The sequence below is a fragment of the Melozone crissalis genome, unplaced genomic scaffold, assembly GCF_028551555.1.
Source record: "Melozone crissalis strain CALT ecotype California unplaced genomic scaffold, PUWL_Pcris_2 ptg000006l_1, whole genome shotgun sequence".
Classification (NCBI taxonomy): Eukaryota; Metazoa; Chordata; class Aves; order Passeriformes; family Passerellidae; genus Melozone; species Melozone crissalis.
In genome coordinates this window covers 47,739,952-47,764,832 of record NW_026535784.1, presented here as the reverse complement: position 1 = coordinate 47,764,832, position 24,881 = coordinate 47,739,952, and the positions used below count along the sequence as shown (strand labels likewise).

The window sequence follows — 24,881 nt, the reverse complement described above, 5'->3', positions numbered from 1 at the left end:
TGACCCCGCTCAGCTCCGTGCCAGGGCTGCAGCATGGCACCACCTGAGAGTGCCACAGTGCTGGGTGGGCAGAGCTGGGTGCTGGGACATAAACGGTGATTTGGGGGCGCAGTGCAGCTCTGCAACAGGCCGGGGCGCAGTGCAGTGCAGCTCTGCAGCAGGCCGGGGGGCAGTGCAGTGCAGCTCTGCAGCAGGCCGGGGGGCAATGCAGTGCAGCTCTGCAGCAGGCCGGGGCGCAGCACAGCTCTGCAGCAGGCCGGGGCACAGTGCAGTGCAGCTCTGCAGCAGGTTGGCAGCCCTGACAGCACAAGTGGGTCTGTGCTGCATTGCTGCCCCTCTTTCCCCAGGTCACCACCTTCTCACGGCTGCTCACCAGTGCCGACGCTGCCTGCCTGGGGAGGGAGGTGCAGGGCAAGGCCCAGAGGCCCCAGATCCTGTTCTTGCAGCAGTTTGACACAGAGTACTCCTTCCTGAAGTGCATCCGGTGAGTCTGGGCCAGTGTTTTCCTGCTTGGAATGGGCTGTCAGCTGTGTGGAAGGTGCGTGGCCAGAGCATTCGGAGTAGCACATATGGAAAAGGGAGGCTGTGATGACAGTGGGCTCTGGGCTCTGCCCAGATATCTGCTGATAAGGGACAAACCTTGTCAGCTCCATCACATGAGATGGGATTTCATGTTTTTCTCTCTTCTCCTGCAGCAGCCAAAGCTAAGGTGGAGTGGTTGGTTCTGTGGTCTCTAATGTTTGATCTTTATACTTAGTGACTTTTGTTAAATCTGTTTTCACTCTTCAGGGACTTCCTGGATTCCACTGCAGGAAATAAAGTCCTCATTATTCAGACAGACTTTGAAGATGGCTCTAAGGATGCCCAGCTCATCACCTCAGCCAAGTGAGTGGAGTGTGGAATGGCTCAGTTCTGCCTGGCCACTCCTCTCTGTGTTTGGTTATTGGTGCTGTTTGGGGATCTCACTCTCAGGAATTTGCAGAATTTATTCTGTAGCAGAATGAATCTAAATGCACTGATTGTATTTCAAATAATCCATATCTCAAGTCAGAGTAAGCGAAACTGGGTGAAATGAGCAGATAATCCCCTATGTAGTGTGAATTCTGGCCACTGGCTGCAGAAATCCTGAAGGGCTGAGGGTCACGGGATAATTCAAGGCACAGCTGGAGGTGGCAGCTGGGAGGAAGGAGTGGGAGTCACCGGTGTCTGTTCTGGGAGAGGACACGTGTCCTCTCTGAGCAGAGACCTGTGGCCATGGGCCTCTGTGTGCCTTTGCTCTGCCAACAGCATTTCCTCTTTGCTGCAGGTACACTGTTGTCAATGAGATCAACAAGGTGGACCTGGGGGAGGTCTCTGTCTTTGTTTACTTTATCATGAAGCTTTCCCGGCTGGAAGGAGGAACATCCTACATGGGATTCCATGGAGGTGAGTGTGCCCATCTGTCCCTCCTCACTCTTCAGCTGCCTTCAGGCAATCATTTCTCTTGCTCATTCTTCCTTTAAATGCTGAAAACCTGGACTCAGTGTGTCCTGTGGGTAGTCAGAGCTGCTTCCCTGTCCCACAGGACTGCCCAGGGGATCAGTACCTGGCAGTCCTGGCTGGGAGCACCTTGCCTTGCCTACTGACAGACAGGTCCCCTCTCCAGTCAGCTGGAGAGCAGCCAAAAGGGTAACTCTGTGGGTGTGTTGTCCTCCAGAGGCTCTGGAGCAGGCGCTGATGTGTCCAGCAAAGTTCCTCTGGGTCTGGGGGCTTCTGAAAGCCTCAGAACCTTGGAACTGTTAGGCATGGATGTGTGCAGCAGCAGGTTCTGAGGGCATTGTGCTTTCCCCTCCTACAGCAGGAGGTGAGAGTTGGTGACCTCTGAAGGTAACCCTAGGGCTGGCAGGTAATTCTGGGGGAGCTCTTCTGGAAGAGCAAGCTGCAGGCTGGGAGTGATTCCTTGTTCTGTGCCTGTAGGGCTGTGGCAGTCGGTGCACATCGATGACCTCCGCAGATCCAAGGACATGATCTCTGACTTGACAGCCCTGCAGAACCTCACCATCAGCCAGGTGCTCTCTCAGGATCAAGGTGCAACCAGAGGTGAGCTGTGTGCTGGGGAAAGGGGGAGATGTGGCCCCAGACTGGGCACTACAGGATGCCTGGCACAATGTATCTGATGACTTTCCCTGCTCAGCACCTGATTTTTGTGGGGGTCACCACCTGGCTCCCAACTTGTATTTAATCCATTACTACAACTTTAGGTCATCAAGCAAGTTAATTTGGTATTTGTCCCTTTTCTTTTTGACAAAAATGTGGCATTTGCACTGCTTAGCAGCCTGAGTGCTCTGTCCCAGCACAGGAGGTAGCAAATGCTGCATGCAAGAGACTGACAAGGATCTTTCTTTCCCCTTACTCTCCTTCTTTTCACCACACTGCCTGACATGAGTCAGGGAGAGCTTAAGGCATTAGCCCAATGTCAGATTTCTTCCAGTTCTTGCTGCATGAAGCCTGACAGCCTGAGTGGCTGTGGCTGTGTTTGAGGTGAATCTCAGCTACTCATGCAGGTGCTAATGGGTCTCTGACAGATGTTCTGCTGCTCTGGGATGCAGTTGCTAAAATAAACTCTTATCTGACTGATGGAGGGTGCACTGCTGCTTTCTAACAAAAATTCTGCACCTTAGCTGCAGCTCTGCCTGCCAATGGAGAAGCACAGCAGGAGGAGGTTGGAGCACCAGTGCCAGGAGCAGAGCACCATGAGGTCAGTCCAGAATACATTTGTTTGCCTCTCAGCTGTCACTGTGGCTCTGTGCTCTGACATCCATGGTTGTAACCCACCTTTTGTGTTCCCCTTCACCTGAAACCAATCAGCAGTATTTGCATCATGAATGTTACTGTTCAGGTACAAGTTCCTCGTCCCCACTACCCAGTCAAAATCAGCATCACTAAAGAAATAAACCATTCTAAGGACTCTGTAATTCTTTAGTCATTTGATTCTTCTGATTTTTAAAAGTCAGCTCTGAGAATTTCTGTTGCTTTTCTTGCCCTGCAGTGGGGAGAGCTGTGGTCCTGAGCCTCACTCCAGCTGTGTGCTCTGAGGTGGAGCTGGAGCTGGCTTAGGACTAGGCTGTGCTGCAGCCACATTCACACTGCCTCGTGTGCCCCTGGCAGCCTCAGCTGGACATGCCCAGCACCAGGGACATGGAGCATTTCCCAGGAAGGGCAGATTTTCCCTGGTCATATTGATTATTTCCATTTCTTTCCTCAAACTGCTGAATCTTTCCCCTGCAGGAATCTCAACTCAGCACAAATGCTGTCTCACAGGCCAGTTTGAAAGGGCCACAGAAGCTGCATCATGTTCTTGACAGCAAAAGAGCTGAGAATTGCAGCCTGAGCTGAGGGAAGCTGGGAGCAGGGATGCCAGGCAGCAGGCCATTTGAGGGAGCCCTGGACACCTTCCAAGGGAATGTGCTGGGGGCAGGAGGGTCACTCCAGGGGAATGACCTTGTTTTCCTGGGCAGGGTGAGATCCTGGACACCACGGTGCTGCTGAGGACCTGTGTGCAGAGTGCTGTGGGCATGCTGCGGGACCAGAACGAGGACCTGAGCCGGAGCAGGAGGAGAATTGAGATTCTGCTTGGCCTTTTCTCCAAAGAGGATGAGCTGAAAGGTGTGTGCTGCAGGGAGTCCCTGGACATCTGGAGACCACCAAAACAGTCAGTCAGCTCACTGGGGATGCAGAGGTCCTTGCTGTGGTGCAGGCAAGGGGGCTTTCCCAAGAATGTGTGTCCATGCTGCAGTGTGTTGGTGGGTGTAGGGCTTTTCTGCTGTTTAAGTGGTGGCTTTTTCTCTCGCTGTGCTGGCTGGTTTTTTCCCCACTTGGCCAATGATAGGAACAACTGTCAAATGCTGTGCTTGGTGGGATATTTGGGTCCAAGCTAATAGAACAGAAAACACAAGTTCCCTGTTGTTTTGTAGCCTCTTTCCTGAAGATAACCAAGGCTCGTCTCTCCAGCCTGTTGAAGAAGCAAGAAGAAAATTCCCTTCACCCAGAAAACTGGGTGTTTCGGGAGGCTTCCAACCTCAGTGCTCTGCAGGAGGCAGGTACCTTCAGGTGAGGACAGCAGCACTGCCTTGTCACCTGCAACCTCCCAGAAAGGGTCTGCAAGTGGCACCTGTGCAGCAGAGACAGCAGCTTTGTGTAATCTCAACGTTTGCAGTGTCAGTCTCCAGTCTGTGCTAGAAACTCTCTGAAGGCAATTTTAGCCTCTCCTGGGGAAGGGTGAGTTAGAGCTGAAGGGGCTGTACTGGGACAGGGATGCACAAGTCCTTGAGTGGAACAGTGGGATTACAGGTGAGCCAGGAGTGAGAGAAGTGCAGGGGTTTTTTTGTTGGTAGTATTCTTTCCCATAAAGGCAGCATTAGGATTCTGTCACATGTCAGAATACTCACATGTGAAAGAATTAGTTACTTAGGGCAGGCACCTCCTGTTTTGCTGATGTCATTGCTCACATTCCCTCTGGGTTTCTCCATCTTTCTCTCCCCAAAGGCATGCCCTGTGGAAGCGAGTGCAGAAGGTGGTCACTCCCTTCCTGGCTCTCCTGATCGCTGTCATAGACAGGAATGGCAATCTGGAGCTGCTGGCCAGGGCAGGAGCAAACTGGGTGACAAACCTGTGGATGTTCATCTTCAATGACACCAAATTCCTGAGTGTGGGGTGGAACAGGTGAGCCCAGGGGAGCAGCAGGAGGGCTGGGCAGGGCAGGGCTGGGCTGGGCTGGGAGCAGCCCAGCACTGGCTCTAACCCCCCGAGGCAGAGGGATGTTGTTTGCTGGCTGCTCCACAAGGGCAGCCAGGCACTGCTCACAGTTCAGCCTGTTCTTCTCAGAGTCCTGCAGTTTCCTCCCCTTCTCTCTCCCCCTCCCTCCTAGGGCTCAGTTTCTCTCTGCAGCCTCTGCCTCTGTTGTCTGCACTGTGCTTCCCAGACAAAAGCCCTGTGCCTTAATGACCTTTTAACCCCCCAGCCCTCAGCCAGAGATAATCGTGGTGCAGAACAACATGATGGTATCTGCTGATGCTGGGAATGAGATGCCCTTTAGCTGGAGGATAAAAGAGTACCTGGAAGAGATGTGGTTGGAGACTCAGTACATCCAAAACACTGAAGGTGAGAGCCTGGCTTCAGTATCTCCATCCACTGCCCTTTGAGCTCTGGTTTGTCACTGCTGTGCCCCTCCTGTCACTGGAGTCACCTTCAGTCCCTCTGTGCTCCTGTGAGCCAGCAGAGTTCTGTGCAGGCAGCTTTTCTTTGTGCTTCTTACCATTCATCTTTCTCACCTGTTCTGTGCCCTTGCATTCAAAGTGCTGTGGAGCAGCCAAGAGTTAATGACAAGGTGAGATTCCAGAAATATGACACAGTGCTGCACTGACAAGGCCTGGCCTCCTCAGTGCCCTGGATGCATCAGTGATTATTGAGGTGTCAGTGTGTTTAGGATAGATGCTGTGTCAAAGCCAGCTTCCTCCTAATATCTAGCTTTTCTCTGCATCCTCATTTTCCAGGCCATGCTGAGAAGTTTGTGGAGTATTTCCAGAAGACTGCCCTGGGAAAATTCATCTCTGCTCTGACTGGGGAAGAAAGGCAGTTGCTCTTCGAGTGCTACATCAGAGACTTTATTGTCTTGACCATCAGTGTGTCCTCCCAGGAGCAGCTGCAGGTCAGGGGCTGGAAACCCTTTGGATGGGGACAAGAGTGTGATGCCTCTGAATGTGTCCCTCTGAATCAGTTGTGCCTTGGGGAAAATGCCCCTCTGAGACAGTTGCCCAACAGCAAGGGAACCTCAGAGGAGAACACTAGACACTGGGGTCACTCAGAAAGGCAGCACCTGTATAAATTGACATTTAAGACTGTCTTTGTAGGGAAGTGATTCTCATCTTTCAGAGATTTTTGCCAGGCTTTCCAGTACAAAATGAATTATAACAGTACTTTCTCACCTTTGGTTTTCTGTGTCCCACCCCTGCAGTGTCTGCATGTGGCGTTCCTGTCTTGTGTTAAGGAGTGGATGGCAGAGTCCTCCTGGACAAAGGAGCTGGTGCCCTCCCTGCCCTGGGCCCACCTGGCACACAACCAGTTCAAGAGCCGCCTGCAGAACTTCTCCAGGATCCTGGCTGTGTACCCCTCTGTGACTGGCTACCTCCTGACCCAGAGAATTCCATGCTCTGAGATGGTAGAGTCATTTCCTAAACCCTGGCAGGGAGCTCTGTCTGCTCTGCTCTTCAGTCTCCTTTGGATTTCAGCCACAGCAGAGGGGAAAGCACAGGCTGGGGTTCCTCAGATTTGGGAATGATCTGCTGGGTTCTTATTGCTACAAGAAGGTTTTAAAATAGTTTGCCCTGCTTTTGCATTAGTTATTGAACATGCTAACAAGCCAAGCCACAAACATGAGAATTGCAGAGCTTAAAGTAATCAAGTAGGACATCATTCAGTAGAACATGTGGTGTAGCAAACCAGACTGAGAGCCCTATGTCCATAAATAATTCTGAAATGCAGCTGTTGTTACCCCTGTCCCTGTGTGTGTGCAGGTTCTGGACATGCTGGCTGCCATGGTGTGTGCTGAGGAGCTGGAGAAGCTGGTGCAGACAGCCTCCCCTGAGCTCTGGCTGCAGAGAGTGAAGACCCTCCATATGCCCATTGAATTCCTGTGCAAAGAGGAGGATGCCCAGCGTAGGGGCAGCCACTGCCATCAGCTGCTGAGGAAGCTCAGGTAGGTACCAAACTCTTCTCACAGCCCTAGTCTTTGCCTGGAGGTTCTCTGGGGCATTGGAGCAGGCTGAAGCTGTTCTGGTGCTGCTTTTCTCAGGCTTTGCAAACCTTTCCACGTTCCTGCTGGGCTCAAACACATACCAAGCAGCAAGAACCACATTTTTGTTCCCTCATCTCCTTGCACATTCTCTCTCTAAATCTGGCAATATCATCTGGTGCATTCTATCTGGGTTCAGGGGTTATTTAAAACTCTCCTCAGCTTCCTGTTAACCAGCAGTGTCTCCCCACTTCGTTCTCTGCGCGTAAGGACTCAAGAGATGGGGAATTTCACTGCCTCGTGTGTTTTGGAAGAAAGCCCAGAGCGCTACCCCAGTTTCTCACAGACTGGGGTAGTTTAGTTGTTTAGTTAATTTGAAGTGAAGGAAGTGCAGCTAATTGTGATTGGTATTTTAAAATTATTTTGAGATTGAAGTTAGAGGTGTGAGAAAGTATGTCCAGTGCTGCTGGTCCTGCTGCAGTGCTGCCTCCAGGCCAGGCCCTTGAGCCCCCTGGGTGAAGTGCTGGAATGTTCTGTCCTTGACAAAAACCCCTCTGGAAAGCCAAAGGGCAAAGCAAGTGAGAAGTGCAGGAGTGCTGTGGAGGGGAGCAGGAGCAGCAGTGAGCCCCTGGCTGCCCTGGTTGCCATTCCTGCTGTGGTGCCAGCCTGCTGTCCCCACCAGGGCCTGCTGGAGCCGTGTGTTTGCCATGGCACTCTTCGTGGAACATGTCCTGTTGGGCATCCACACCGTCATGCCAGAATTCAAGGATTTAGTGAGAAAATATACTTTACTTCTTGCCGAGGTGAGCAAAGCTGCCATTTCACCTCTTCCCTCTTGAGCTGACCATGGGAATTCTCATCTCAGGTGTTGCAGCTGAGTCACTGGACCTTGTCCTTTCCCTCTGCAGTGTTTCCAGCACGATTCAGACATCAAGTCTGATCCAACCTTTTCTGCGGTGCTGAGAGTGCTGCGTGAATGCAAGGATGAGGTCAGCAGCAGGCTCTACAGGTACTGACACTGGGCCAGGCTGCAGGGGCCAGCAGGGACATTGCCTGTGTTGCCAGCACACTTTTGGCAGTGCTGCATGGGGTGCAGTGAAAGCCAAGGGAAGGGCAATGACCTTGCTTGGTTCTGCACCCTGAGCTGAGCAGTGAGCCAGTTCTTGGTCCAGCTGCAGCTGAACATCTTGTTCAAGGCTTTTGGGGAGGCAGCACAGAAGCAGCTGTACTCATTGCTGTTTCTGGATTCCAGGCATGGTCTGGAGCTGTGTCCCATCTGCCAGGGAGAGCCAAAGGAGCCCGTCTGCCTGCCCTGCAACCACGTGTGCTGCCACAAGTGCATCAGCCAGTCGCTGGTGCCAGCACAGATGTACTGTCCCTGCTGCAGGGCTGTTGTGGAGGATTTGGAGTTAACTGTCTCTGAGGAGCTCAGGTACTCCAGCTACCTTCTCCAAGGTGGGAGTGTTGGGTGAGAAGGCTTTGTGAGGAAATTCTCAACTCTGAGGTAGTCAACACAAGCAGAATGCAGGGTGAACTCTGCTTCATCCCTCTGGACCTGAACAAGTCCTGTCTGCTCTGTTGTTTGAAAAAAGGGGAAAGCTGCCTTGGCCTCTGTAAAAACATGCAAATCACAGAATGGTTTGGGTTGGAAGGGACCTCAAGGATCATCTCCTTGGGAAGGTTGAAAAGTATCTCCCTTGGGTGATTTTTGCTTGTGTGTGCTCAATTCCTCTGTGGTTTAAGAGGTTCTGTGTTTGCTTTTGCCCTTCCCAGAGCTGCCATAGCAAAGAAAGCCCTGTTCCGGCAGAGGTGCAATAATTTCTTCATTGACATGGTCACCACCATGTGCTTCAAGGACAACAAGCCCCCTGAGCCAGAGGTGATCCAGAGCCTCCTGAATCTGCTGTTTGTTGAGAGAAAAACAGTCTTGAAAGAACCAAGTGAGCTCCCTTCACCCTGACACTCAGTCTTATAGAGCTGGATCTGTCACCACCTTCTCTCAACTGCCAAACCTGTCCTTCTCTTGTCTCCACAGATCACCCTGCTGTCTACACAAAATTCCTGTCCCCTTTTCATGAAGAGGTGGATGAAACTCCCATCATCCGCTCTGTGATGCTGAAGCTGCTCCTGAAGTACAGGTGAGCACATTCAGCTGAGGGAGCTTAGGCCAGGGCCAGGTTCAGCTCTGTTCCTCATCAAACCTATCCTATTGTTCTCCTCACCTCCCTGAGTTTCATTGACTCTGAATCCCTTTGTATTAGTCTTGCAGCTTGGCTGGCTTGCACGGGGCTTGTGGTGCAGTGTGAGCAGCCTGTGCAAGGTTTACCCGGCTGTCCCTCACTAACCCTGCGCTGAGGGTGGATGCCTGGGTTCTGCAGGGTGGCTGAGTAGTTCCTCTGATCAAGGTCAGCAAAGCAAAACTCCTCATTCATGGAGATTTAATCAGGATTTAAACTGATCTCATGTCTGCTCCACAGACCTCCCCATTCCCACAGCCCTCCCAGTCTCCCTTTGCAGGCAGGGCACTAAAGCCCCTTCTCAGGTGTGACCACCTCCTGAACCAGATGCCTGGCTCATTCCCAAATGTCACCTGCAAAAAATTACAAGGGCTTCTCCATCTTGCAGATGGATCCAGAGTGACCCCACCTGTCACACAGCCAGCTCTGAGAGCTCTGCTGTGATTTAGAGCTGAGGCAGTCCTGTCAGCGTGGCAGCTGTGTCTGGGGGTCTCTCTCTCTCTCTCTCTTTCTCTCTTTCTCTCTCTCTCTCTCTCTCTCTCTTTCTCTCTCTCTCTCTCTCCCCCTCTCTCACCCTCTCTCTTCTCTCTCTCTCTCTCTCTCTCTCTCTCTCTCTCCCTCCCTCCCTCTCTCTCTCTCTCGCTCTCTCCCTTCTGTAGCTTCAATGAAGTGAAAGATGATGTGCAGCGTTACCTATCCCAGGTGGAGCACAATGAGCTCCTAGAGAAAAATGATAAAAAAGAGCTCTACTTGCTTTTTGTCAACTGCTTGGAGGTAAGAGCTGGGCAAGTGACTTTGTAGTTAAAATCACCATTCGTGTTCTTGTAAAGGGACAGACAGGTAGAGTTTGGCATCCTGGAACATGGAATGTGTGTTATTCACAGCCTGCTCCTGGCTCTACCTCAGCTCCAAGCTTGGGAAGTGTAGGACAGCTGGGGCACATCCTAAAAATAGTGTTTGGTGACATGGCAGAGGTTTAGAATGAGGGGGCAATGTCAGTGGTTTGGAAGGGTGCAGGGATGGTTTGCTGTGCTCGTGCCAGGGTGGGCTGGAGGGTCAGGAATGGTTTGGAAGCTCAGGGATGGTTTGCTGTGCTCGTGGCAGGCTGGGTGCCCTGGGGACACAAGGGTGGCTGAGTGGGGTGGCTCTCCCACTCACCAGTGTTCTGGCCTCTCTCTAGGATTCCATGTGTGAGAAGCTAGAGGACAGCCTGGGATGTGGGCATGGAAACAGTCTGCCTGAGGACAGAACCTTTCCAGAGAACTACCTGCCAGCCAGTAGCAGCGAGGGTCCCCAGGAAGCCTCTGTGGAATACCTGCAGGCCGTGGCTGAGGTGCGCCTGTGCCTGAGTAGGGCTGCAGAGCTCATCTTTGACCTGCAGCAGCACACAGGTGAGTCTGATTGCTCTGCTGGAAATGCTGCATGCAGGGAAGGTGGGCTGTGCTCTGCTAGGACCTGTTTTGGTGCATGGCCAAGAAGGAGAGCAGCAACTTCTTTTTTCCTTGGGGGTGTCAGTCGGTGTCTGTCCCCTGTACCTTGCGTTAGAACTGGTAGAAAGGCTGTGATGGTGACCCCAGTGTAGTTACATGGCAGTTAACACCTGTGGAAGGGGATTTATTTTATCCTCCTGATGCTAACAATGAGATTTATTTAGAGCCCACTAAATTGAACTTTAAAGCATAAATGCTGCTTGAGACCCAGGACTGCTGTAAGGGTTATTGTTTTGTATGAATGAGAACTCTGCACAACTTGAAGGAATTGAGAGTTTATTATATTGATGAGTTTATACCTTCCCTGTCAAAGAAAGGAATCATTGTCTGAAATCTGGCTGAGGATATGCTCCCGACAACACCCGAGGAAGGGAAGGCTCTGAAGTTCTTCTGTGTAATAACACAGTACTAAGAAAGGGACTTGGTGCTATAGCTGGGGCAGACAGAAAAGTTTTACAGGATGGGATGTACTTTTGCCTCTTTGCTTTAACCTCTTTTTTGCCCTCCAGAGCCGGAGCAGATGAAGGAGAAGCAGCGTTACCTGAAGAATGTGAAGGAATTCTGCAGCCTTGCCAGGAACGACTGGCACTGTGTGTACCTGGTCAGGAAGATTGCCAGCCAGCACGGGATGGAATTTGCTCAGAAGTTGGTCACAGAGCCACGGTTCAGTTGGGTGTTCCCAGCAGAAATTCTGCAGCAGGTAGACAAGAGGCATCTCCTGGTGATGGTTCTGGTCTCCTCTTTGCCTCTTTGTGCTGTTTTGGGGTGTTCCTACAGTTGTGTGTCTCTTGGGGTCAGGCCAGAGTGGCAGTGGTTGGGAGGTGGCTTGTCCTGGCTCTTGGGTGAATGGAGTCTCTCTTGGCAGCACCATGCCTGTGGCTGCTGCTCTGGGGAGCCTGAAATGCCCCAGTGCTTGGGAGGAAGAGGAGATTCTGCCACCTACAGCTGGGTGGTTGTCCCCAGTGCTGTGCATGGCTGTTCCCTTGGCAGGTCCGGCACAGCCAGTCCAACCACATGGACCGGTACCTGGTGTATGGGGAGCGGTACCGGGCCCTGCGCGACGCCGTGGGACGAGCCATGATGGAGGGCACGGCCCAGAGGCTGCTCGAGGCCCAGGAGGTACAGCCCAGTGCTCCCTCAGACCCCTGCTGGGCCCAGTCCTCCCTGCAGACCCCTGCTGGGTTTGCATGGCCCCAGCTCTGCTGTGTCCCTCTGGGCAGTGTCTGTTCCCAGCACCTGGGGGCCTCTGCTGGGCGGTCACTGGGGCTTGTGCTCAAGCACGTTTTCTTTACTTTCCCACCTGCACATCCCATCACCGTAGCTGGGGCAGCTCTGGCCTGTTCCCAGCCACATCCTTGGTTCTTCCCAGGCCTCCAGCAGCCCCCCAGCTCTGAAATCTGCCCACCTGCTCCTGGCCATCTTCCGAGAGGTCACTGCTCTGTACGGAAATCCAAGCCTTCATCCCAAGCAGCAGGTAGGACACCCCCCTTTGGCAGCTTGTGGCAAACCTGTTTTGTGGGTAAGGGGGAAGGGGATCTGAATCAGTGGTGGAGGAGCTTTGGTTCCTGTGCCCCAGCCAGGGTGATGCCCCAGAGCTGAGCAGGCTGTGGAGATTTCTGGGAGAGCAGGGTAACCCAGTGTGGCAAGCAGCTGCCAGTGCTCTTTGTTTGGGTGGGGGCAGTATCCTGATGGCTTTAGCTCTTTCCAATCTCTGCTTTCAGCAAACAGAGGCGATGACTAAATTCATCCAGTGCTCCCATGTGCTGAATTCCCCTGAGCTGCAGCTCCTTGCAGATGCCCTGGTGAAGAACACCCTGCCTGGGCTGGTCGTGGAGCCACAGGGCCACAGCCAGCAGGGAACCCTGGTGGAGATGGCTGTGCACATGGCTGCTGTGCTGCTCTGCGGGCACAGCCTTGTTCTGCAGCCCCTCAGGAACCTGGCCTTCCAGCCAGACACCATGCAGGTGAGGGCACAGAGCTCACGTGCACTTCAGCTCATCCTTGGTTCTTGCCTCTGTCTGCTGGATCCTCTTTCTCAACAGCAGTGCTCCAACTCAATGGTTGAGCTGTGAAACACTGGGGGGAATTATTTCAGTGCTGTTGGGGTTAATTAGCACAACACCAAGCTCTGGCCTTTCAAGGCACCTCTCCATTCTGAGCAGGATGAAGCAAATACCTTTGCTGATATTTGGATGAGCAAGGCTGAGAGCAGCTGGCAGCTCCTACTGTGCTGACCTGCTCGCTCAGAGACCTCTGGCTCCTCAGTCAGGGGGAGAGAGCTGCTGCTCTGCTATCCCTGGCTACCCAAGGTGTAAGGGAACATGCTGGTATGCACCAGGGTGCATCAGCAATGCATTGCAGGATGTCTGGAGAGTGCACATGCAAATCTTAACACTACTGAGAGTTCTAAGAGTGGATTTTCAAAGGTGAATTTGAGAATCTGCATCTGCGTCACCTGCTTGACCTCTGCTCTCAGATGTCTCTTGTTCCCCAGTGTGAACAGAGAATCAGTGAGTGACTGCTACAGGACAGAGCTGATTCCCAGATCCCTTTGTGACTGCTTTCCCTTTTCCCTCCTCAGTGCTCCTTTCTGCCCACGATGCCTGAGGACATCATGGCTCAGGCAAGGACCTGGGAGGCAACGCATTATCTACACTGGTATGGTGAGTGCTGCTGGCTGGCTGGGGAAGGAATTCCTTGAGTTTGGAGAGTGAAACTGTTCCAAATGTGAGGACAAACCCACTCCTCAGTGTGAGTTATCTGTGGTAAATCCAGATTTGTAGACAGTTTGTGTGGGTGATGCACCAAAGGACATCCAGTGCTGTTTAGTCTTCAGCCTGCAGCTGTCCACAGAGCATGAAGGGGCACAAAGGCAACACAAACAGGGTGCGAGAGGAGAATTCTGCCACCTTACTGGCCAGCTTTGTCTCTGCTTCCCACAGCTGGACCTTCCTGCAGCAGGGAATGGGGGGGGGTGAGAGCATTCCTGCCCTCAGCAGTAGAATCTGTCCAGCTTTGATTCCTTGTTGCTCAAGAAGCAACACTGAAAAATGCCTTGGCTTCCTGCATGGGCCTGTGAGTCCTTTGGGCTTTGGGGTAGTCAGGGCCTTTGATTAGATCTTGAAGCATATTTCCTGCTCCAGGATGATGGTTCCTAGGAAAGGGAATAACAAGGGCTGTATAAATCTGTCTTAGAATACTGTCCTGTTTGTTTCTCTCCTCACAGAATGTCCCAATGGCCACCCCTGCACTGTGGGAGAGGTAAGAATTTGGGACTGGTGGGTATTTAAGCAGACAAAGTTTTCAACAACAAACTGTTTTATTTTGTTTGCTGGTTTTAATGTTCTGCTGCACAGAGTTCCACTTCTAAACTCAGTATTATTGATCATTTTGTCATTGTAATGTAAAATTTATTATACCCCTAGCATTTATACCATAGATCATCAAGCAGAGGCCCAGTTTGTAGCAGGATTTGAATTAACCACTTAGAGGTTGGATTTTTGTTTCATTCCCTTTCTCTGCTGGAGAAGCTGTTTCTCTGGAATTCAGTGTTCCCCTGTTGCTTTTCTCAGTGTGGGCGCCCCGTGGAAAAGAGCCGCTGTCCCGAATGCCACGTCATCATTGGAGGCAGAAACCACGTACCCGTGAAGGGCTTCCATCGTTCCAGGTGGGCTTTGCTGCAATGCCTTTGCAGGGCTAAATGATGTAGGACTTGCCTGTGGTGCCCTCAAAGGCCAGAGGTACCAACCACTTCATGCTGCTCTCTGGAAGGTGTAATGGAGAGATGTCCAAGCAAGAGTAATCAGGCAGCAAAACCAAAGAAATTTGCTTTTCTGTGCACAAAACTCACTGGAAGCCTTCACTCCCTTGTGGCTCTTTGAATTGGCAGCTTTTGTGGCATTCAAAGACATTACGGGTCAAAAGGCATTGCTGGGTATCAGAGATGTCTTGTGTGGTTTTTGTCTAGGTAAAAAAAAAATCATATATGCGCTTTCCTACAGCGAACGTCCAGACAGAACTCAAACTGGCCACATCCTTGGAGATGTTGAACACAGAAGGACACTGGGAATGTCTGACAGGGGTGTGTCCCCCGTGGTCTTTGTGCTGCTTCGTTCGCTCACCCACCTGTCCATGCTGCTGGGAGCCTCCAGAGACCCTCAGGTATCTTCCAGAAATGCTTCCAATTGGTCACACAAAATACAGGGGAACCTTTGTATGCTGCTGGTCCTTTTCATCATACTGCCAAGTTACCAGGGCAGTCTGTCAGGATGCATAGACCCAAATTCCCTCCCTCCTTGCCCAGGGGGGATTTTGGTTAATTCCTGCACTTCCATGCAGGCACATCCACCCAGCACTGCCTTGATGGTTGCATGCCGCGGTAAGCTATATACAGACACGAACGGAGACGGGGCAATCTGAATCAGTGTTGTGAGCTATTTATTTAGCACATCAGTCTCAGGACAATGGAAACAGGATGTTAACAGCTCTCTGATCCAAATGGAATGCCAAGGAGATGTCACATTACAGCGTAGCATAAAGCCATCTCAGCCTAGATTTCAGCCAATCACACATAGAGCAAAACATATTGAAAAAAATTCTATCCAATCATATGAAACACTCGTAATGGTAGTTAACACAATAGGGACTTATTTTCTAACACAATGGCTCGTTTATGAGAGACAAAGCACACAGATTCATTCGCACTAACCTTCTAAAGATATACATTAAATAACCTTGTTGCAATCTATAAGGACACATTACAGAAGTCTACTGTGCTATTTCTCACGTCTGCTCTACTGCTTAGAAAACTTTTCGCCGTATTAGCAATGTTCACAAGTCGGCTGTCTGAGGCCTGCCTTATTAACCACTTTCTCAAAACCCTCTAATTTTATGAATCCCCGTAGGTGCAGGTGGCAGGAATCCCACAGGTCGGGGTGCCTGGCAGGACAGAGCTCTGTGTGCTTTGTGCTTTCCTGGATGTTTTTGGCTGTGCTCAACTCTTGCTTTTGCTGTCTTTAGTCTCTGGGAAGGATGATCAAGCCATCAGTGGATGACGTGGTGAGCTTCCTGCAGCAGCACATTCAGGAGGACTTGGCACAGCTGACCAGGATTTTGGGGAAGAGTGTGGATGACACTACCAACATCCTGCACCTGGTGCTCAGCAGCCTCATGCAGGCCCCCCAGCAGCAGCCAGGCCAGTGTTAAGAAAAGCCACCTGCCCTGTCACACCTGGGGCTCTGGTTGAAGGGCTGTGGCCATGCAGCCACCTTGCTGATAAACCCCTTCACCCCTAAACATCAGCAGCTGAGCTGAAGAGAAAAATAGAGAGTTTGAAGCTTATTTCTTACTGTAGGGAGGGAAGATTTTTTGTCTTTTTGCTTCTTTCAGTCAAGTACGTGAGGTTTGCAAGGTTTGGTGCAGTTGATAACTCTGAAAATGAATTATTGACAAAAAAATGTCATGACAGATGGGCAGAGCTTGCAGCTCCTGAGCAGGGCTGCTTCCCAGCAGAGCAGTTTGTTGTGAATCGCTGTCTCAGTGACTCCCAGAAGTTCTTTGGGAGAAGAGGGATGGCTCATGGTGGGGTTATGAAGGTTCATGCTGGGCTCTGGAGTCACTGTGGCACAGAGGCATTAATGTGTAAATAGCCCATATTTGGACTGTGGGACAGCACCAGTCAGTATTCCAAGCTTCACTCTGTCATGGGACATGGTCTGAGCTTGGACCATCTGTTCCATATTTTTGGAGTTATGAAGGAGTTGTGTAAATGTCCCCATCATTCACATGAAGCTCCTGGAAACCTGGATCACTGTGTGATGCTTGAGTGCCATTCTCCAGCTGAACCAAGATACTCAGTTAACTTGTAGCACCTGTGAATCTGTGCTTTCTTTTCACTGAAATACTGCAGATATAAGAGGTGAAATATTCCTGTTGCAGGGATGGTGTGGTTTGATGAGTTTCTGTCCACCAAGGACAAGAGAAACAAATGGGAAGAAATTGTTGCAAGCACAATTATTGTTCCTGAATTGAAGGTGAGAAATCTGCTATACAGAGTCAGTAGCTGAGCAGTTCAAAATCCACTGGAAATCTCATGTGTTTTAATATCTGTGCTACACTTTTCACCTGCCTGTTCCTAAAGCCAACCCATCCATGGCACAGCTGCAGGTTAAGGATTAGCCATCTTTAGTCTACCTGGGGAAATGGAAGCCTGAGACTGGAGTTGTTCTGGGATGAATTTGTATAGCTGGAAAAGCAGAAATGGCTTAGCTCTTTTGAAGGTATTTCACAATATCCAATAACTTATTATTTTTTAAATGCAGGATTTGGATAAAAAACTTCTGAAGTTAAACCGACAGATACAAGAGGACGAGAGAATCTCTTCCAACCCCATAGTGAAAATAATGTATGGGGACCCAGCTGCATTCCTGTCCCAGCTGCCACAGGATAGCCACATCCACCATTCCAAGATGTGGAGCTGCCGCAGGAGGGTTTCAGTGGAGAACCTGGGCCACATTGTGCAGCAGAAGAATGCCAAGGACACCGTCCCTCTCCTCTGGAAATTCCTGCAGAAGGTGGGGCTGCTACAGGGGTGAGAGCCTGGGATTGCCCAGGACTAAGCCACATTTGGATTATCTCAGTACTTGCTATGATCTTGAGAATGAACATGGAAGATATTGTTGTCTTTTAAAAATTTAAGAAGTAATTCCATAAAAGTATTCCAAACTGGTTTGTCCAAGCACAGCTTTACCCTCAAGTTCCCATTCCTCTTCCAGGAAAGTGAGCTGAGGCTGGTGAAATTCCTACCAGAGATTCTGGCTCTGCAGAAAGATTTGGTGAGGCAATTCCAGAACACAGCAGAGATCAAAGACTGCTCCATCGGGGAATTCCTCAGGGAACCCCACTCAGGTGAGAAGACTCTGCCAAAATTGTAATTAATGAAACAGAAAATGCTGGATTGTCTTGTTGAAAGTGAAGGGGAAAACTCTCCTTTTCCTTTTAATTCCCGCCTGAATGAACTGGAGACTTGAAGAGGGTTGGAAAAGTTACTAGATGACTTTAAAGGGAATTGAGTACGGGAGATTTTTTATGAGGGATGGGAGCTCTGTGCAGTGCAGCAGTGGTTCTTTTGGCATTTTAAGCTCAGCCCTAGAGCAGGGCTTGCCTAAAGAGCAATTAGTGATGTTTTTAAGTACTTATGGGAAAGTACCTAAAGGTCATGCAGAATCAGACCAAGGACCAATCCATCCTTGTGGCCTGGCCCAGAAGCAGACAATAATGGAAAAGCAACAAACTGAGCAGATGACTCTATTTGATACCTTTAGAAAGGTGTTTGGTGTCTGTTTAGTCTCTTGAGCAGTTGGAGCAGGTACCTGGATTTCGGTGGTGTGCTCTGAAGATGCCTGCATTGGAAAGTTTCACCCAGAAAAGGTGTTTCATGGATTTATCTTTCCATTGTTTCTCAGATGTGATGAGGGTCCTGTTGGAGAGGAGAGTGAATGTGTTTCTGTCTGTCTGGAACAAGCTAAGAAGCTCCCTGGACACCAATGGTGAGAAGCTTCTTTCCCAGCCCTGCTCCTCCACTGCTTCTTATTCTGAGTTCAAGTTCCTCCCATCACTGATGCTGAGGCATATCCTCAAAGCTGGGCTTAGCCATTGAATTTTAAGAATGTAGGTACAAGGGGAGGGATTTGTTTCCCTATTGTAGTATTCTTACCTGAACTTGTTTCCTTTCTCACCTGAACTTGTTCCCTTTCGTGCTTGTCCCTAACACCGAGTGCACAGCTTTTCTCAGCTCAGGACCTCCTCCTGCCCTGGCTCAGCCTGGGCTGGCTCTGGGCCTCCTCAAACCCTGCTGTCTGCATTTCAGGGGAAATCAAGCTGCCTAAAAGCTACTGTGATGCCAAGCTGAGCCTGGACAGCAGGCTGGAGGTGCTGCTGCCACGGCGGCAGGGGCTGGGGCTGTGCTCCACGGCGCTTGCCAGTTACCTCATCGGGCTGCACAACGACTTCGTATACTCTGTCATCAGAGACACCAAGGAGGATGACAGGTGTGCTGCTGCTCTGCTCCTTGGGCTCTGCTGCATCCCCTGCTCCCTCTCAGGCAGCTTTCCCTGCTCCACAGAGGCCTCTCCCTCTGAACACAGGCCCTTTGCTCCCTGCAGGTACCTGGTCAGCCCCTCAGAAGTGGCCGACCTGCACCTGATCAGTTACGAGGTGGAGAGGGACCTGATTCCTCTGATCCTGTCCAACTGCCAGTACAGCATGGAGAAGGGAGGGGAGACCTTGCAGGACTTTGATCTGGAGAGGATCCAGCAGCAAGTGATCAGCAAGTTCCTGCAGGGGAAGCCACTCATCAAGCTAGAGGTAGGAGGGGCAGGGCTGTGCAGCCAAGAGGGCACTGGGAGCAGCATTCCAGGCTTCACATCCGTGGGTTTCTCTCCTGACAGGGAATCCCCACCCTGGTGTACAGACATGACCGGAACAATGAGAAGCTGTTCAGTGATGTCAGGAACAAGCTGGAGCAGGTGGGTTTCTGCACTGCAGGAAGGCAGAGCAAGCATGAAATCCCTGCTTTTGCAAGGGTTTTCTGTGCCTTGCCTTGTCCATCCAAAGGCTTGCTTGCTGATTTCTCAGCATGCCTTGAGTACGTGCAATCCGGTCTTGTCAGTCAGGATTTACAAAGAGAAGGGAGATAGTTCAGCATTTCAGTTTCCTACATCTTGGGCTCTGTTGTCTTCCTTGACTTGAGCAATTGGAACAGGAAAAGGAGTGGCTCTAAAACAATATTACCTGTGACTTTGTGTTTTTCAGAGTGCTCTGCCCAGTTCTGTCATGAACATGATCAGTGGGGAGCTGCAGTCCTACAGTGATGTGTGTGATGCTCTGTCCCTCACTGAGATTACCCTGGGCTTCCTGGCCATTGCTGGTGAGAATGCTGACATGCTGCTGACTGAGTACATTGAGCAAGTCCTGCAGATGGGGGATCAGACAGACCCTCATGTGCTGCAGGTGAGTCCTGAGGGCAAAGCTCAGATTTTTGTGGGGTAAAATCTGTCCTGGTTGATGCTAAATCCAGCCTGTGTGACAGAGCCCTCCCATTTTCCCACTGCTTGTTGTGGTATCAAAAACTGGCTTACTGAGGGCAGATGGGCTCCACCCAGGCCAAGGGGCTGGATGAGCTCTGTGCTGAGCTCTCTTGGGCAGTGCAGGCTGGGGACGGGCTCCAAGGACATCCCTCACATCCACAGATGTCCTTCTCTTCCAGGCCCTCGGACGGTGTCAGCTCAGGCACAGCATAGCCCTGTGGCAGCTCCTGTGTGCCCACAAATCTGAGCAGCTGCTGCGCCTTGGCAGGGTATGGCACCCCCAGCACCTCTGTGTGCCCTCCTCTGCTCTGCCCTGCTCTACCTGCAGCTGTTCAAATGTGTCTTTGGGTTTTTTCTCCCCTTGCTGCATTTTCAGGATCCTTTTGCAGATGTCAGTCCTGATTACAAAGAAGAGCTCACCCCAGAGCTTGTCAAGCTTCTGCACACCTTCCTAGTCCACTCCAGCCTGGAAACTTTCCTGCAGGAGCTCCATGAAATGATCATCCTGAAGTTGAGACGTGTTCAAGCTGTGGAGGAATTCAATCCCATGTGGAGGTAGGAATTCCACACCCAAAGGCACCACAGTTGTTGCTAACTGACGCTTCTCTGCCTCTGAGCATGCACACAGCGGGAATGCTCCCTTGGCACGTGCATGTCCTGGGGGACACTGCCCAGGCAGCAGCATTAGAATATCCACACCCATTTCTGGCAGGTGTCACTTCCATCTCACACATGCTCTCTTGGAGACACTGCTGAAACACTCCAGGAGCTGCTGTCCAGGGCACAAACACCAGCACTTCTGCAGGCACTTGGATAAAACAGTAACAGAATCACAAACTCATTAAGGCTGGAAAAAAATCTCCATGGTGCTCAAGGCCAGCACAGCTCTGCACAGGCACAGCTCAGCCCCAGAGCTCAGCTGTGCCCTGCAGCCTCCTCTTGCTGGCCTCTGTGCCTCCACCTGGCTGGTTAACCCTTCTCACTACACACACACACCCCTGTTCAGTTGTGTATGGAGTATTTTGGGTGCTGCAGTGCACTCATATTGTGGCACTTGAGGTTTGCTCTACCCCTGCTGTTAATGCCATCCTGCTCTGTCTTCCAGCCTGAAGGACTCACTCTTGCCTGACCTTGATGCCAAAGACTCTGAATTAGCTGCGGAGCTGGAAGACACATTCCCAGATGAGATTCTTCTGTCTCATGCTGCTGGTACCTGGAAAGCAGCTGCTGTCTTCAAGAGGGAGCACAGGGACAGTTAGGACAGAACCCTGCCAGGGAATGCCACAACACCCATGTCAGGGCTTCTGGGACTCTGGGCATTTGTTTGGGCCTTGTTGGTTGTTCTTTGGGTTTGGGGTTGTTGTTTTTACACCTGATGTGAAGAGTGGCCGTGGAGGAAGAGGAGGGTGAAAAAGACCCAGCAACTTGGTATGAAGCTTGGATCACCACAGCTCCAGAGCCACTGGAGGAACATGAATATGAAAAATGCGTATTTTATTATTGGCTTTTTTTCAAATATTAGGATGAATATTATATGTGTTATGTTAGAAAGTTATGCTGTTATAATTTTCTCAAATATAGTTTTAGGTTATAGCATAATGTTAAAATAGAAACTATGTATGTGTGATATTTTTTTAAAGAAAGGAATGAGGTACTCACACCAGATAGCAGCCACAGGACACCTAAATGTTTCAGAAAAAAGAGGATTTATTGCCCCATTATCAAAAGAAACGAACTTCTTCCCACCTTGCTCAGCTATGACAACGCTGTTAGGATTAAGAGGAAGAAGTTGACGATGACCAGACAGAATCCTTTGTTTTAATGGAATTTATGCATCATGTATGAAGTGTATGAATATGCAACAGGCTATTGCTTTTAAGGGTTAATCCTCTGGTAACGGGTGTCCTTTTTCGGGCTTATTTTGCCCAGAAAAAGGTACCCGGACGTCCGTAACTCTATTGTCTCATATTGTCCTAATCCAAATTGTCCAAAATTCTTATTACTCTAATTATATTGCTATTTTTATAACCATTTTATTGCTATTAAACGTTTAAAATTTTAAAAAACAAGCGATTGGCGTTTTTCACAGAGCAGTAACGGGGCAGGGGCTGGGACGGGCCACGGGGACCGCCCGGCGGCGCCGCGGGGATCGGGGGGGCTGCCCGGCACCGCCTCCCCACAAGGCACGGGCACCCTCGTCAAGAGCCGCCGGGGCTCCGTACCCCGGGCGGGGTCTGGCGGCTCCCCGGGCAGCGAACGGGGTGCGGTGCGGGACCGGGATCGGGCAGGCGGCTCCCGGGAGCGGCCCCGCTCGGAGCGCGGCAGGCCCGCGGGGAGCAGGCCCGGCTGAGGGCCAGCGTGGTGGAGGAGGACACCGAGGAGTGGCAGAAACACACCCGCAGGTCCCCGGGCCGCAGAGAGTGGGAGGTGTGGATTGATCCTACATCAAGGGAGACGAGAGCCGTGCCTGCACCTCCCTGGTTGTGCTCAGCTAGCCGGCACCCGAGGTACCGCCCGGGCCGGGCCGGGCCGGGCCGCGCCGCGACCGCAATGAGGTTTTTGCTGGCTCCTTCAGGACTTCTTTGAGAAGTGCAGTTACAGCAGTGTGCTCCTGAAAAAGCAGGAATCCAGCCAATCAAGTAAATTTGGCTCTAGTCCACCTGGAGAGCAGCTCAGCTAAGCAGGAGCTGCCATTCTTAAAAAAGGAAATTTTCAGTGCGATCTGCTTCTGAACTTAAATTCAAATGCCATCATGTGAAATGAGTTATGAATGAATTCACAGAAGTACAAACTCTTGAGTTGTGAATTCTGCAATCATACTTGAGTGAAAATCACACGCACAAGATAATCTTTTATGGAAATAAAACTTCTGCCACAATACAGAAAATGGATGAGTGACTCAAAATACTGAGATGATTCTAATTCACATTAAAATTAAAATTTTTTTAATGACAAACTCATGTCCAGATATTCTTGAAGATCCAGACCTGAATGTTTTCTGTAACGTGCTCCTAACTTAAGAACATTTCTAAACCAATACTTGGTCCCTATTTCAAGCAGATGTAGAGTAGTAGTACAGTAGTACAGTAGTACAGTAGTACAGTAGTAGTAGTAGAGTAGTACATAGAGTAGTAAGAGCTATTACTCTTGTTCATGACTAAGGCCAGGGCAATTTCCATCTCCCTTTCCACGCTTTTGTCCTTCCTTCCATTCCACTTTAATTCTTCATCTCTTCCCATCCTAGGGACAGCATTTCGCAAGGATCAGTGGAAAGGATCCTTTTCAAAGCCATAATCCCATGAGTAGCTTGGTTGCTGATGAAAGTCTTCCCCATTGAAGAATTTCAGTCCTTGGTTATCTTTTCAGTCAGAGAGAGCAGGCAATCCCACTTAAAAATACACAAAGTAATTTGTGTATTTTGCTATTCAAAATTTCAATTCTTCCTCAAGTCCTTTTTGGTTTATATCTGTTATTGGCACTGCAGAGGATGGAAATTCAAAATCTTTGTTCAAAATTGAAATGAAGAGAAAATGGGAAATGTCTTTGATCCTTCCCACACCATGCACTTTGTTGGAAAGTATCACTAGTGCTACCTGCCTGGAGCATGGGAAGGTGCCACCTGCTCTGGTTTTCACTCCATATTGATGAATTAAAGTCTTTCCCATTTATTGTTTATACTCAATTTTCACAAATAACTTGCTTGATAGCATTGGATATATGCTCACTTGCAGAAAGTACAGTTCTTTGCAGATGTGGAGAAGCCTTATTTTTATATGAGGTTTCTGCATAGCAGTGTTGATGCTGACTTTTCCATTGGTAATGAGATTTTGTACTTAACAAATTTCATGCAAATTTCATAGCAAAGCCATACATTACATATCTGTAAGTTAAAGAAGCAAGACCTTTACCCTAGTTAGCAAATATCCATCTTCTGCCTGCGTGGATTTTCCTCCTCCATGAAAGCTTTTTCTTGCAAGTTCTAGGACACCACCTAGAACTACTGGAGTCAATTTTTCCATAAGGAGACCATTAAATTGGTGGATATTTGTTTTGCTTCTAAAAAACAATGGTAGATATTGAGAGAGCTTCATTATTTGTTAGAGATTTGGTTGCACAGCATTGGCAGTCTATTTCCCAAGAGAGCTTCTGGCTGTCTGCCTTCCCAAAGAGTAGCAAAACTGGGCATTAACTGGCTCTTCTCATTACTACCATACCAAGTGTAATTAGCAGCTACATTTTATTCTCTGCTAGTAATACTGACAATTTAGGCCTTTAATTTATAGTCTCTGTCTTTTACTCATCTACACTACTAAGTTGTGAAACATTAATCAACAATAAAATATTTGAGTAGGAGATCTGTTCCTAATCTGAACCCTCTGCTATCTTTACCCCAATGAGGTATTTCAGACAGAGTGTCTCAGGACACTCTTCATCAAGAAAAGAGAAAATACTGGGCAGAGGAGCAGCCTCAGCCAGAAATGACAGCAGAAAGATGCTATTGCAGCATGGTTACATGGGGATTGTTGGCACGGTGGAGATCTGCAGAGTTTGCCTCTTGCTCTGAAAATCCTAATTTGACTCAAATCCCCCACATCTTCTCTTATTCTAGCAAATGCAGGAACTTCCCAGTTGCTGTTAAGCAGTGTTTCACAGGGGGGATTAATTTAATGTAGATTATGTCTGAATTTGAATTAACTCCAAGGTTAAGTTCAGGCAGAATCACCCCACAGCAGACTTCCTAAATGCTACTCTCAATCTCATTGTCATTTCCTTTTAGTGATCTTGTTCCTGTTTCTTGAGTTTACTTCTCGATTATGATAAGTAGAGGCCAATTAGCAGAGAGACTGCTGTGTTCTCACAGGAAGCTTTTGTATTTTGGGAGTATGATACAGTCAGCACAATCAGCTGTTTCCCTTCCTTTTCTGCTTTCCTTTGACACGTGGTAAATATGTGAATGCTTGGTAAATATCAGTGAAATGTTGTGGGTGCTTAGTGAATGTGAGTGAAAAATAACTTGAATGAAGGATGTAGCAAACAATTATCTGAGAAACAAACCGTTATTTTCTCATGTCCAGTTGCCTGTGCTGTGACCCAATCATGACAGTCCTAAATTGCTTTATTTCAGGCATTCCAGAATAGACATTATTTTCTGTGAAAAGAATGACTGCTGTGTTTATAAATCCATATGCTATATCAGAGCAAATTCAAGTGTCACTACAATGTGCCTCAGCCTTCTGCTCACTGAACTAAAATATCACACAGAAACAGTTTGCCTTTATGCAGCAGTCTGTGAAATACC

At 49.7% G+C, this 24,881-nt stretch overlaps 1 protein-coding gene across 1 annotated transcript in view; it reads left to right on the top strand.

Annotated features, from left to right (window-relative positions):
• LOC128950725 (E3 ubiquitin-protein ligase RNF213-like) overlaps positions 1-20,841 on the top strand; it is a 43,214-nt gene extending 22,373 nt beyond the window's left edge. The window contains 39 exon segments of the mRNA XM_054295647.1: positions 348-484; positions 790-885; positions 1,307-1,425; positions 1,957-2,079; positions 2,661-2,737; positions 3,498-3,645; positions 3,954-4,089; positions 4,525-4,701; positions 5,000-5,139; positions 5,532-5,686; positions 5,993-6,196; positions 6,552-6,733; positions 7,452-7,572; positions 7,678-7,778; positions 8,022-8,201; positions 8,543-8,709; positions 8,805-8,907; positions 9,666-9,780; positions 10,187-10,397; positions 11,006-11,196; positions 11,487-11,615; positions 11,866-11,970; positions 12,218-12,460; positions 13,078-13,159; positions 13,723-13,757; positions 14,069-14,163; positions 14,498-14,657; positions 15,516-15,696; positions 16,434-16,528; positions 16,817-17,068; positions 17,270-17,402; positions 17,960-18,043; positions 18,364-18,544; positions 18,659-18,860; positions 18,944-19,021; positions 19,308-19,505; positions 19,762-19,851; positions 19,959-20,137; positions 20,688-20,841. Of these exon segments, the coding sequence (XP_054151622.1) occupies positions 348-484; positions 790-885; positions 1,307-1,425; positions 1,957-2,079; positions 2,661-2,737; positions 3,498-3,645; positions 3,954-4,089; positions 4,525-4,701; positions 5,000-5,139; positions 5,532-5,686; positions 5,993-6,196; positions 6,552-6,733; positions 7,452-7,572; positions 7,678-7,778; positions 8,022-8,201; positions 8,543-8,709; positions 8,805-8,907; positions 9,666-9,780; positions 10,187-10,397; positions 11,006-11,196; positions 11,487-11,615; positions 11,866-11,970; positions 12,218-12,460; positions 13,078-13,159; positions 13,723-13,757; positions 14,069-14,163; positions 14,498-14,657; positions 15,516-15,696; positions 16,434-16,528; positions 16,817-17,068; positions 17,270-17,402; positions 17,960-18,043; positions 18,364-18,544; positions 18,659-18,860; positions 18,944-19,021; positions 19,308-19,505; positions 19,762-19,851; positions 19,959-20,137; positions 20,688-20,841 (5,559 nt within the window).
• Positions 20,842-24,881: the final 4,040 nt, after the last annotated feature.